The sequence below is a fragment of the Dendropsophus ebraccatus genome, chromosome 5 (genome assembly GCF_027789765.1).
Source record: "Dendropsophus ebraccatus isolate aDenEbr1 chromosome 5, aDenEbr1.pat, whole genome shotgun sequence".
Classification (NCBI taxonomy): Eukaryota; Metazoa; Chordata; class Amphibia; order Anura; family Hylidae; genus Dendropsophus; species Dendropsophus ebraccatus.
In genome coordinates, this window is record NC_091458.1 from 2,737,395 (window position 1) to 2,751,550 (window position 14,156).

Here is a 14,156-nt window from a genome sequence, read left to right on the forward strand (position 1 = left end):
GTCCTGTGACCTCCATCTCCTACCGGTCCTGTGACTCCATCTCCTACCGGCCCTGTGACCTCCATCTCCTACCGGTCCTGTGACTCCATCTCCTACCGGTCCTGTGACTCCATCTCCTACCGGTCCTGTGACTCCATCTCCTACCGGTCCTGTGACTCCATCTCCTACCGGTCCTGTGACTCCATCTCCTACCGGTCCTGTGACTCCATCTCCTACCAGTCCTGTGACTCCATCTCCTACCGGTCCTGTGACTCCATCTCCTACCAGTCTTGTGACTCCATCCCCTACCAGTCCTGTGACCCCATCTCCTACCGGTCCTGTGACTCCATCTCCTACCGGTCCTGTGACTCCATCTCCTACCAGTCTTGTGACTCCATCTCCTACCGGTCCTGTGACTCCATCTCCTACCGGTCCTGTGACTCCATCTCCTACCAGTCTTGTGACTCCATCCCCTACCAGTCTTGTGACTCCATCCCCTACCAGTCCTATGGCTCCATCTCCTACCGGTCCTGCGACTCCATCTCCTACCAGTCTTTTGACTCCATCTCCTACCAGTCTTGTGACTCCATCTCCTACCGGTCCTGTGACTCCATCTCCTACCGGTCCTGCGACTCCATCTCCTACCGGTCCTGCGACTCCATCTCTTACCGGTCCTGTGACTCCATCTCCTACCAGTCCTGTGACTCCACCTCCTACCGGTCCTGTGACTCCAGCTATATAGAGTTTATATCCAGAGGTTACACACACACTCTATACTCGGGCCGTGCCCCCGTACTTTTTCTCATCTGAAATATTAATGAAAACAGCAATTACCGAGGAGCGGACAAGGTGCAAGAAATCCATCAGACGAGTCAACAGATCGATCCCGAGCTCCACGGGGGCAGATATAGGAGACCAGAAAGATTCAGCCATAACTGGGGAGACGCAACGATCCCCCATCTGCTGCCTCCTCCTGTGGAACAAGTCGGTGCCCCCCGGCTCTGGTGACGACCAGAGTATCTAAGGGGTTAAATGGCTCATACTGGCGCCATCTTGGCCATTGTCACAGGAGTTGTCACCACATCTGTCTCCCGTGGAGGATTGTGCTGCCATAGCTTTCATTGTTCTGTACTTTCTGTAAGGTGCGTTCTCCAGGAGAGTACTCCGCCTACAGATCACACATTGGGCACTGGGGGGAAGGGCAGCTATTTTTTTCTTACTATAACCCCAGCAACATATTTATTTTCCTAAATGCTGGAAGATCCAGGATCAGCCCCGCTCAGCCAGTCAGCGGCCGAGGTGGGACCCTGCTGAGACCAAGAAGATCCCAGCACCGGAGCGGAGGACAGCGGATCCCAGCACCGGAGCGGAGCACAGCAGATCCCAGCACCGGAGCGGAGGACAGCGGATCCCAGCACCGGAGCAGAGGACAGCGGATCCCAGCACCGGAGCGGAGGACAGCGGATCCCAGCACCGGAGCGGATGAATCCCAGGAGCGGAGGGCAGGGGATCCCAGCACCGGAGCAGAGGACAGCGGATCCCAGCACCGGAGCGGAGGACAGCGGATCCCAGCACCGGAGCGGAGGACAGCGGATCCCAGCACCGGAGCAGAGGACAGCGGATCCCAGCACCGGAGCAGGGGACAGCGGATCCCAGCAACATATTTATTTTCCTAAATGCTGGAAGATCCAGGATCAGCCCCGCTCAGCCAGTCAGCGGCCGAGGTGGGACCCTGCTGAGACCAAGAAGAGGCCAGGGGATCCCAGCACCGGAGCGGAGGACAGCGGATCCCAGCACCCGAGCGGAGGACAGCGGATCCCAGCACCTTAGCGGAGGACAGCGGATCCCAGCACCGGAGCAGAGGACAGCGGATCCCAGCACCGGAGCAGAGGACAGCGGATCCCAGCACCGGAGCAGAGGACAGCGGATCCCAGCACCTTAGCGGAGGACAGCGGATCCCAGCACCGGAGCAGAGGACAGCGGATCCCAGCACCGGAGCAGAGGACAGCGGATCCCAGCAGCGGAGCGGAGGACAGCGGATCCCAGCAGCGGAGCGGAGGACAGCGGATCCCAGCACCGGAGCGGAGCACAGCGGATCCCAGCACCGGAGCGAAGGACAGCGGATCCCAGCACCGGAGCGAAGGACAGCGGATCCCAGCACCGGAGCGGAGGACAGCGGATCCCAGCACCGGAGCGGAGGACAGCGGATCCCAGCACCAGAGCCAGGGAGGTAGGTGCATGTTGTTATGTTCAGCCATCTCAGACCCCGGACTTCTCCTTTAAGTCTCCTAGTGTTACAGAGCACACTGACCTCTGAGCAGCGGAGCGGAGGACAGCGGATCCCAGCACCGGAGCGGAGGACAGCGGATCCCAGCACCGGAGCCGAGGACAGGGGATCCCAGCACCGGAGCGGAGGACAGCGAATCCCAGCACCGGAGCGGAGGACAGCGGATCCCAGCACCGGAGCAGAGGACAGCGGATCCCAGCACCGGAGCGGAGGACAGCAGATCCCAGCACCGGAGCGGAGGACAGCAGATCCCAGCACCGGAGCGGAGCACAGCGGATCCCAGCACCGGAGCGGAGCACAGCGGATCCCAGCACCGGAGCGGAGGACAGCGGATCCCAGCACCGGAGCGGAGGACAGCGGATTCCAGCACCGCAGCGGAGGACAGCGGATTCCAGCACCGGAGCGGAGGACAGCGGATCCCAGCACCGGAGCGGAGGACAGCGGATCCCAGCACCGGAGCGGAGGACAGCGAATCCCAGGAGCCGAGGCCAGGGGATCCCAGCACCGGAGCGGAGGACAGCGGATCCCAGCACCGGAGCGGAGGACAGCGGATCCCAGCAGCGGAGCGGAGGACAGCGGATCCCAGCAGCGGAGCGGAGGACAGCGGATCCCAGCAGCGGAGCGGAGGACAGCGGATCCCAGCAGCGGAGCGGAGGACAGCGGATCCCAGCACCGGAGCGAAGGACAGCGGATCCCAGCACCGGAGCCAAGGACAGCGGATCCCAGCACCGGAGCGGAGGACAGCGGATCCCAGCACCGGAGCGGAGGACAGCGGATCCCAGCACCAGAGCCAGGGAGGTAGGTGCATGTTGTTATGTTCAGCCATCTCAGACCCCGGACTTCTCCTTTAAGTCTCCTAGTGTTACAGAGCACACTGACCTCTGAGCAGCGGAGCGGAGGACAGCGGATCCCAGCACCGGAGCGGAGGACAGCGGATCCCAGCACCGGAGCCGAGGACAGCGGATCCCAGCACCGGAGCGGAGGACAGCGGATCCCAGCACCGGAGCGGAGGACAGCGGATCCCAGCACCGGAGCAGAGGACAGCGGATCCCAGCACCGGAGCGGAGGACAGCAGATCCCAGCACCGGAGCGGAGGACAGCAGATCCCAGCACCGGAGCGGAGCACAGCGGATCCCAGCACCGGAGCGGAGCACAGCGGATCCCAGCACCGGAGCGGAGGACAGCGGATCCCAGCACCGGAGCGGAGGACAGCGGATTCCAGCACCGCAGCGGAGGACAGCGGATTCCAGCACCGGAGCGGAGGACAGCGGATCCCAGCACCGGAGCGGAGGACAGCGGATCCCAGCACCGGAGCGGAGGACAGCGAATCCCAGGAGCGGAGGCCAGGGGATCCCAGCACCGGAGCGGAGGACAGCGGATCCCAGCACCGGAGCGGAGGACAGCGGATCCCAGCAGCGGAGCGGAGGACAGCGGATCCCAGCACCGGAGCGGAGGACAGCGGATCCCAGCACCAGAGCGGAGGACAGCGGATCCCAGCACCAGAGCGGAGGACAGCGGATCCCAGCACTGGAGCGGAGGACAGCGGAGGACAGCGGATCCCAGCACCAGAGCCAGGGAGGTAGGTGCATGTTGTTATGTTCAGCCATCTCAGACCCCGGACTTCTCCTTTAAGTCTCCTAGTGTTACAGAGCACACTGACCTCTGACCTCTTTCTATTTGATTGTGTCTCGGACACAATCTTTTCGGTTTCTGTGCTGGTTACATATTGAAGGTCACACAGGCCATTGGTCGGGTACAATGTTCACCACCTCACTCGGGTTATCACTGCTGTAATGAAGGAATCTATAGGTGATGATCCAGTGACCCTCCAGCCCATCAACCATTAGATGACAGGAAACAGACGATGGAAGTCCACCGCTTCACTACTCATCTCACTGATGTTTATTATGGATATACCAGTTACATCGAGCTCCGCCCCGTCTTGTCTAGGACATAACACGCCCTTCTATGTTCACTGAACGACACTCGCACTGCTCCTCTGAGCTCCAACCTCAACCCCAGGCTAGTCACCCCAAATATTTTACACCCCCTTGTGGAGACCACCCTCCTCAGGCCATAACTATGTGTATTATATAAGAATATGTTCTTTCCCATCGGGGTTAACGTTCCTTTCTTTTCTTCTTCCCCATGTCCAATGACCATCATGGATGAACTTTAATCTTGCCCAGAATCCTGAGTACAGAGTGCCGTATCTCCTTGGTCAGGATGCCATACACTAGTGGGTTGAGAGCCGGTGACAGAAGCTGATGGAGAAGAGACAGGACCACGTGCACCGGCCGGGGAATCTCTTTGACCGCTCGGTTAGACACCATTGTGGTGGCGATTGTGATGTAGAACATGCAGATGACGATGAGGTGAGACCCACATGTACGGAAAGCTTTGGAGGCAGCGCTGAAGGAACGAGCCACCACCACCGTCCGCAGAATGACAAAGTACGATAGGACAATGAGCAGGAGATCACTGCCGCCAATCACAATGAAGACCACCAGGCCATAGATGCTGCTGGGAGTGTTGTCACTGCAGGCCAGCTTCTCTACCGACATGTTCTCACAGAAACAATGAAGGATGTCTCGGCTGGAGCAGTAATCCAGGTTTGCTGCCAGGAGAGACATTGGCAAAGCCACCGCCGTGTTTCTCACCAGAATGAAGACAAAAGCTTTGGCTACAAATGGTTTGGTGATGATGGAAGGATAATGGAGAGGATTACAAATGGCCACATAGCGGTCGTAAGCCATGACCAGGAAGATGGAGGATTCTCCGGCTGAAAACAAGTTGATGAAGAACATCTGGCTGAAACAAGCGTTGGCCATTACCATGGTGTAGCCCGTCCACAGCATCACCAGAATATTAGGGGTGGCAACAGTGCTGAGACAAATATCCACCACCGAGAGCATGGCAAGGAAGTAGTACATGGGATGATGGAGCCGTGGCTCAATGACAATCACCACTAATAAGGTCACATTGGAGAGAAGGGCAACCAAGAGGAAGAAGAGGAGGAGTCCGGAGAGATCCCAGCTGTGGACTTCAGGGAAACAGATGAAGATAAACTCCAGGGTGGAGATGTTGGTGCCATGTGTGTCCGTCTTATTAACCAGTGAGGTGCTGTCTGGAAGAGATCACATCATGGTTAAACAGGGCAGGTGGTTCTATAAGTACAAGGGCCGGGGGAACATAGTAACATTTCCAATCATCTCCGAATCTCAGAAATTCAAATGTCTTGAGCTGGGAAGAGAGGTCATGAAGGCAAACCATTAGCACAGCACCCTACAATACATGGCATGTGCAGGAGAAGGGGTTACTGATGTACTGGCTCTACTACTATAGATGACATGTGGGAGAGAAGGGGTTACTGATGTACTGGCTCTACTACTATAGATGACATGGAGGAGAAGGGGTTACTGATGCACTGGCTCTACTACTATAGATGACATGGAGGAGAAGGGGTTACTGATGTACTGGCTCTACTACTATAGATGACATGTGGGAGAGAAGGGGTTACTGATGCACTGGCTCTACTACTATAGATGACATGTGGGAGAGAAGGGGTTACTGATGTACTGGCTCTACTACTATAGATGACATGGAGGAGAAGGGGTTACTGATGCACTGGCTCTACTACTATAGATGACATGGAGGAGAAGGGGTTACTGATGTACTGGCTCTACTACTATAGATGACATGGAGGAGAAGGGGTTACTGATGTACTGGCTCTACTACTATAGATGACATGGAGGAGAAGGGGTTACTGATGTACTGGCTCTACTACTATAGATGACATGTGGGGGGAGAAGGGGTTACTGATGCACTGGCTCTACTACTATAGATGACATGTGGGAGAGAAGGGGTTACTGATGTACTGGCTCTACTACTATAGATGACATGTGGGGGAGGAGAAGGGGTTACTGATGCACTGGCTCTACTACTATAGATGACATGGAGGAGAAGGGGTTACTGATGCACTGGCTCTACTACTATAGATGACATGGAGGAGAAGGGGTTACTGATGTACTGGCTCTACTACTATAGATGACATGGAGGAGAAGGGGTTACTGATGTACTGGCTCTACTACTATAGATGACATGTGGGGAGGAGAAGGGGTTACTGATGCACTGGCTCTACTACTATAGATGACATGGAGGAGAAGGGGTTACTGATGTACTGGCTCTACTACTATAGATGACATGTGGGGAGGAGAAGGGGTTACTAATGCACTGGCTCTACTACTATAGATGACATGTGGGGGAGAAGGGGTTACTGATGCACTGGCTCTACTACTATAGATGACATGGAGGAGAAGGGGTTACTGATGCACTGGCTCTACTACTATAGATGAGATGTGGGGAGGAGAAGGGGTTACTGATGCACTGGCTCTACTACTATAGATGACATGGAGAAGGGGTTACTGATGCACTGGCTCTACTACTATAGATGACATGGAGGAGAAGGGGTTACTGATGCACTGGCTCTACTACTATAGATTACATGTGGGGGAGAAAGGGTTACTGATGCACTGGCTCTACTACTATAGATTACATGGAGGAGAAGGGGTTACTGATGCACTGGCTCTACTACTATAGATGACATGGGGGGAGGAGAAGGGGTTACTGATGCACTGGCTCTACTACTATAGATGACATGTGGGGAGGAGAAGGGGTTACTGATGCACTGGCTCTACTACTATAGATGACATGGGGGGAGGAGAAGGGGTTACTGATGCACTGGCTCTACTACTATAGATGACATGGGGGGAGGAGAAGGGGTTACTGATGCACTGGCTCTACTACTATAGATGACATGTGGGGAGGAGAAGGGGTTACTGATGCACTGGCTCTACTACTATAGATGACATGTGGGGGAGGAGAAGGGGTTACTGATGTACTGGCTCTACTACTATAGATGACATGTGGGGGAGAAGGGGTTACTGATGTACTGGCTCTACTACTATAGATTACATGTGGGGGAGAAAGGGTTACTGATGCACTGGGTCTTCTATTTGCTATGTGAGCACACAGAGAAAAACAGGAGCAGCCAACAAAGGGTTACACTTGTTGCTGCTGAGAAGTTAAAGTGAGAGGGAGCTTACACCGAGGACATACAGCAGCAGGTACACTGATTTGTATGCAGGGGGCAGCTGCCCCAAGAGGAAAGGCTTCACTTACCTTTCAGGAACTGTGTAGATCATTACTAGAAACAAATCTATGTGTATATAGTGTATGTGTATATAGTGTATGTGTATATAGTGTATGTGTCACCTGAATAGACCCTATAGCAGTGCCCTGATCTGTAATAGGAATGGCTGGAGGATTACAGGATGGGGGAGCTGGATCCATGGACGCGCAGCAGGAAGGGTTGTCATGGGGAGGCTGGGGTTTCTGTATAGACACAGTGTACATAGTGATGGCCGTCAGCTGCAGACTAATCACTGAGTCAATAGTCAGAGGATAATAATATTGTTTAATCTCCCACCGACTGATAACATAATCTATAAATAGCGCTGAAATAAAGATGGCGATCAATGACCAGACACAGAGCCCCTATGTCAACGCTCAGTCCATGCTGGGATCTATAGTCCTCCTGCAGTGTACAGTGTGCTGGGATCTATAGTCCTCCTGCAGTGTACAGTGTGCTGGGATCTATAGTCCTCCTGTAGTGTACAGTGTGCTGGGATCTATAGTCCTCCTGCAGTGTACAGTGTGCTGGGATCTATAGTCCTCCTGCAGTGTACAGTGTGCTTGGATCTATAGTCCTCCTGCAGTGTACAGTGTGCTGGGATCTATAGTCCTCCTGCAGTGTACAGTGTGCTGGGATCTATAGTCCTCCCTGCAGTGTACAGTGTGCTGGGATCTATAGTCCTCCTGCAGTGTACAGTGTGCTGGGATCTATAGTCCTCCTGCAGTGTACAGTGTGCTGGGATCTATAGTCCTCCTGCAGTGTACAGTGTGCTGGGATCTATAGTCCTCCTGCAGTGTACAGTGTGCTGGGATCTATAGTCCCCCTGCAGTGTACAGTGTGCTGGGATCTATAGTCCTCCTGCAGTGTACAGTGTGCTGGGATCTATAGTCCTCCTGCAGTGTACAGTGTGCTGGGATCTATAGTCCTCCTGCAGTGTACAATGTGCTGGGATCTATAGTCCTCCTGCAGTGTACAGTGTGCTGGGATCTGTAGTCCTCCTGCAGTGTACAGTGTGCTGGGATCTATAGTCCTCCCTGCAGTGTACTATGTGCTGGGATCTATAGTCCTCCCTGCAGTGTACAGTGTGCTGGGATCTATAGTCCTCCTGCAGTGTACAGTGTGCTGGGATCTATAGTCCTCCCTGCAGTGTACTGTGTGCTGGGATCTATAGTCCTCCCTGCAGTGTACAGTGTGCTGGGATCTATAGTCCTCCTGCAGTGTACAGTGTGCTGGGATCTATAGTCCCCTCCTGCAGTGTACAGTGTGCTGGGATCTATAGTCCTCCTGCAGTGTACTGTGTGCTGGGATCTATAGTCCTCCTGCAGTGTACAGTGTGCTGGGATCTATAGTCCTCCTGCAGTGTACAGTGTGCTGGGATCTATAGTCCTCCTGCAGTGTACAGTGTGCTGGGATCTATAGTCCTCCTGCAGTGTACAGTGTGCTGGGATCTATAGTCGTCCTGGAGTGTACAGTGTGCTGGGATCTATAGTCCCCCTGCAGTGTACAGTGTGCTGGGATCTATAGTCCTCCTGCAGTGTACAGTGTGCTGGGATCTATAGTCCTCCTGCAGTGTACAGTGTGCTGGGATCTATAGTCCTGCAGTGTACAGTGTGCTGGGATCTATAGTCCTCCTGCAGTGTACAGTGTGCTGGGATCTATAGTCCTGCAGTGTACAGTGTGCTGGGATCTATAGTCCTCCTGCAGTGTACAGTGTGCTGGGATCTATAGTCCTCCTGCAGTGTACAGTGTGCTGGGATCTATAGTCCTCCCTGCAGTGTACAGTGTGCTGGGATCTATAGTCCTGCAGTGTACAGTGTGCTGGGATCTATAGTCCTCCTGCAGTGTACAGTGTGCTGGGATCTATAGTCCCCCCTGCAGTGTATAGTGTGCTGGGATCTATAGTCCCCCCTGCAGTGTGCTGGGATCTATAGTCCTCCTGCAGTGTACAGTGTGCTGGGATCTATAGTCCTCCTGCAATGTACAGTGTGCTGTGATCTATAGTCCTGCAGTGTACAGTGTGCTGGGATCTATAGTCCTCCTGCAGTGTACAGTGTGCTTGGATCTATAGTTCCCCCTGCAGTGTACAGTGTGCTGGGATCTATAATCCTCCTGCAGTGTACAGTGTGCTGGGATCTATAGTCCTCCCTGCAGTGTACAGTGTGCTGGGATCTATAGTCCTCCTGCAGTGTACAGTGTGCTGGGATCTATAGTCCTCCTGCAGTGTACAGTGTGCTGGGATCTATAGTCCCCCCTGCAGTGTACAGTGTGCTGGGATCTATAGTCCTCCTGCAGTGTACTGGGATCTATAGTCCTTCCTGCAGTGTACAGTGTGCTGGGATCTATAGTCCTCCTGCAGTGTACAGTATGCTGGGATCTATAGTCCTCCTGCAGTGTACAGTGTGCTGGGATCTATAGTCCTCCTGCAGTGTACAGTGTGCTGGGATCTATAGTCCTCCCTGCAGTGTACAGTGTGCTGGGATCTATAGTCCTCCCTGCAGTGTACAGTGTGCTGGGATCTATAGTCCTCCTGCAGTGTACAGTGTGCTGGGATCTATAGTCCTCCTGTAGTGTACAGTGTGCTGGGATCTATAGTCCTCCTGCAGTGTACAGTGTGCTGGGATCTATAGTCCTCCTGCAGTGTACAGTGTGCTGGGATCTATAGTCCTCCTGCAGTGTACAGTGTGCTGGGATCTATAGTCCCCCCTGGAGTGTACAGTGTGCTGGGATCTATAGTCGTCCTGCAGTGTACAGTGTGCTGGGATCTATAGTCCTCCTGCAGTGTACAGCGTGCTGGGATCTATAGTCCTCCTGCAGTGTACAGTGTGCTGGGATCTATAGTCCTCCTGCAGTGTACAGTGTGCTGGGATCTATAGTCCTCCTGCAGTGTACAGTGTGCTGGGATCTATAGTCCTCCTGCAGTGTACTGTGTGCTGGGATCTATAGTCCTCCTGCAGTGTACAGTGTGCTGGGATCTATAGTCCGCCCCCTGCAGTGTACAGTGTGCTGGGATCTATAGTCGTCCTGCAGTGTACAGTGTGCTGGGATCTATAGTCCTCCTGCAGTGTACAGTGTGCTGGGATCTATAGTCCTCCTGCAGTGTACAGTATGCTGGGATCTATAGTCCTCCTGCAGTGTACAGTGTGCTGGGATCTATAGTCCTCCTGCAGTGTACAGTGTGCTGGGATCTATAGTCCTCCCTGCAGTGTACAGTGTGCTGGGATCTATAGTCCTCCCTGCAGTGTACAGTGTGCTGGGATCTATAGTCCTCCTGCAGTGTACAGTGTGCTGGGATCTATAGTCCTCCTGTAGTGTACAGTGTGCTGGGATCTATAGTCCTCCTGCAGTGTACAGTGTGCTGGGATCTATAGTCCTCCTGCAGTGTACAGTGTGCTGGGATCTATAGTCCTCCTGCAGTGTACAGTGTGCTGGGATCTATAGTCCCCCCTGGAGTGTACAGTGTGCTGGGATCTATAGTCGTCCTGCAGTGTACAGTGTGCTGGGATCTATAGTCCTCCTGCAGTGTACAGCGTGCTGGGATCTATAGTCCTCCTGCAGTGTACAGTGTGCTGGGATCTATAGTCCTCCTGCAGTGTACAGTGTGCTGGGATCTATAGTCCTCCTGCAGTGTACAGTGTGCTGGGATCTATAGTCCTCCTGCAGTGTACTGTGTGCTGGGATCTATAGTCCTCCTGCAGTGTACAGTGTGCTGGGATCTATAGTCCGCCCCCTGCAGTGTACAGTGTGCTGGGATCTATAGTCGTCCTGCAGTGTACAGTGTGCTGGGATCTATAGTCCTCCTGCAGTGTACAGTGTGCTGGGATCTATAGTCCTCCTGCAGTGTACAGTGTGCTGGGATCTATAGTCCTCCTGCAGTGTACTGTGTGCTGGGATCTATAGTCCTCCTGCAGTGTACAGTGTGCTGGGATCTATAGTCCGCCCCCTGCAGTGTACAGTGTGCTGGGATCTATAGTCGTCCTGCAGTGTACAGTGTGCTGGGATCTATAGTCGTCCTGCAGTGTACAGTGTGCTGGGATCTATAGTCCTCCTGCAGTGTACGGTGTGCTGGGATCTATAGTCCTCCTGCAGTGTACAGTGTGCTGGGATCTATAGTCCTCCTGCAGTGTACAGTGTGCTGGGATCTATAGTCCTCCTGCAGTGTACAGTGTGCTGGGATCTATAGTCCTCCTGCAGTGTACAGTGTGCTGGGATCTATAGTCCTCCTGCAGTGTACAGTGTGCTGGGATCTATAGTCCGCCCCCTGCAGTGTACAGTGTGCTGGGATCTATAGTCCTCCTGTAGTGTACAGTATGCTGGGATCTATAGTCATCCTGCAGTGTACTATGTGCTGGGATCTATAGTCCCCCCTGCAGTGTACAGTGTGCTGGGATCTATAGTCCTCCTGCAGTGTACAGTGTGCTGGGATCTATAGTCCTCCCTGCAGTGTACAGTATGCTGGGATCTATAGTCCTCCTGCAGTGTACAGTGTGCTGGGATCTATAGTCCTCCTGCAGTGTACAGTGTGCTGGGATCTATAGTCGTCCTGCAGTGTACAGTGTGCTGGGATCTATAGTCCTCCTGCAGTGTACAGTGTGCTGTGATCTATAGTCATCCTGCAGTGTACAGTGTGCTGGGATCTATAGTCCTCCCTGCAGTGTACAGTGTGCTGGGATCTATAGTCCTCCTGCAGTGTATATCCCGCTGCCCGCCCCGGAGGATGACGGGAGTGCGCGCTCTGCCGGGAGAGGAGCTGCTGGGACCGGAGGACAGGTGAGTTACTGGTTTATTGTTTTTTTCGCTGGGGCCACATATAATGCGGGACACGGGGGGGGGGGGGCGTTCCGGGACCGCGGGACAGCACCCCGAAAACGGGACTGTCCCGCGAAATCCGGGACGGTTGGGAGGTATGAAGAGAGAAGGAAGGGATGGAAGAGGAAGAAGGAAGACAGGGAGGAAAAAGGAAGAGGAAGATAAAGGGACGAGGAAGGAGGAAGAAAGGGAGGGAAAAGAGGAGGGATAAGAAAGAGAAGCAGGTAAGAGAAAGAGAGGGGGGAGGAGAGCGGGAGGGAGGAAAAAGAAAGAGAGGGAAGAGGAGGGAGGGAGGAGAAAGAGAAAGAGAGACTAATTCCTCTTCCATAGGAAAATGTGTGTTTTCTGTTTCATGCTCATTCTACAGGACCCATCCTGATTCCTACTCTACAGAACTCCCCATACTCACATCTACTCTACAGGACCCATACTGATTCCTACTCTACAGAACCCTCCTTACTCACATCTACTGTACAGGACCCATCCTGATTCCCACTCTACAGAACCCACCATACTCACATCTACTCTACAGGACCCATCCTGATTCCCACTCTACAGAACCCTCCTTACTCACATCTACTCTACAGGACCCATCCTGATTCCCACTCTACAGAACTCCCCATACTCACATCTACTCTACAGGACCCATCCTGATTCCCACTCTAGATGTGAGTATGGGGAGTTCTGTAAAGTAGGAATCAGTATGGGTCCTGTAGAGTAGATAAGAGTATGGGGAGTTCTGTAGAGTAGGAATCAGTATGGGTCCTGTAGAGTAGATGTGAGTATGGGGGGGTTCTGTAGAGTAGGAATTAGTATGGGTCCTGTAGAGTAGATGTGAATATGGGGGGGTTCTGTAGAGTAGGAATCAGTATGGGTCCTGTAGAGTAGATGTGAGTATGGGGAGTTCTGTACTCTACAGGACCCATCCTGATTCCTACTCTACGGAACCCCCCATACTCACATCTACTCTACAGGACCCATCCTGATTCCTACTCTACAGAACTCCCCATACTCACATCTACTCTACAGGACCCTCCTTACTCATTCCTACTCTACAGAACCCCCCATACTCACATCTACTCTACAGGACCCATACTGATTCCTACTCTACAGAACCCCCCATACTCACATCTACTCTACAGGACCCATACTGATTCCTACTCTACAGAAACCCCCCATACTCTTATCTACTCTACAGGACCCATACTGATTCCTACTCTACAGAACCCCCCATACTCACATCTACTCTACAGGACCCATCCTGATTCCCACTCTACAGAACCCACCATACTCACATCTACTCTACAGGACCCTCCTTACTCATTCCTACCTACAGGAACCTCCTTACTCATTCCTACCTACAGGAACCTCCTTACTCATTCCTACTCTACAGGACCCATACTGATTCCTACTCTACAGAACCCTCCTTACTCATTCCTACCTACAGGACCCATACTGATTCCTACTCTACAGAACCCCCCATACTCACATCTACTCTACAGGACCCATACTGATTCCTACTCTACAGAACCCTCCTTACTCATTCCTACCTACAGGAACCTCCTTACTCATTCCTACTCTAGAGGACCATCCATTGTCATTCCTTCCCATAATCATTCTACAGGACCCTCCATACTTATTCCTACTCCATGTTTAAACCTTATTCATACTCCTTTCTCCTCCATGAAACCCTCGATGCTCAGTCCTTCTCCATTCTGTTCCTACTCCATAATACACAAAGTGATTCATTCTCCATACTTAATCCTCCTCCAAAGAAGCCTCCATACTCACAAATTTTTCTTCACAAGACCCTCCAAACTCATTTCATGGCCTTCGTCCACTATGCTCGGTCCTCCTCCGGTATTCTTCTCTATACTCGGCCCCCCTCTG

The 14,156-nt window shown here is 53.2% G+C and overlaps 1 protein-coding gene across 1 annotated transcript in view; it reads right to left on the reverse strand.

Annotated features, from left to right (window-relative positions):
* Positions 1–4,191: 4,191 nt before the first annotated feature.
* The window catches only part of LOC138793315 (olfactory receptor 56A4-like), a 35,371-nt gene continuing 25,406 nt past the window's right edge, over positions 4,192–14,156 (reverse strand). The window contains exon 2 of the mRNA XM_069971838.1: positions 4,192–5,393. Coding sequence (XP_069827939.1) covers positions 4,429–5,393 — 965 coding nt within the window. The 3' untranslated portion in view covers positions 4,192–4,428. The remainder of the gene's footprint in view (positions 5,394–14,156) is intronic.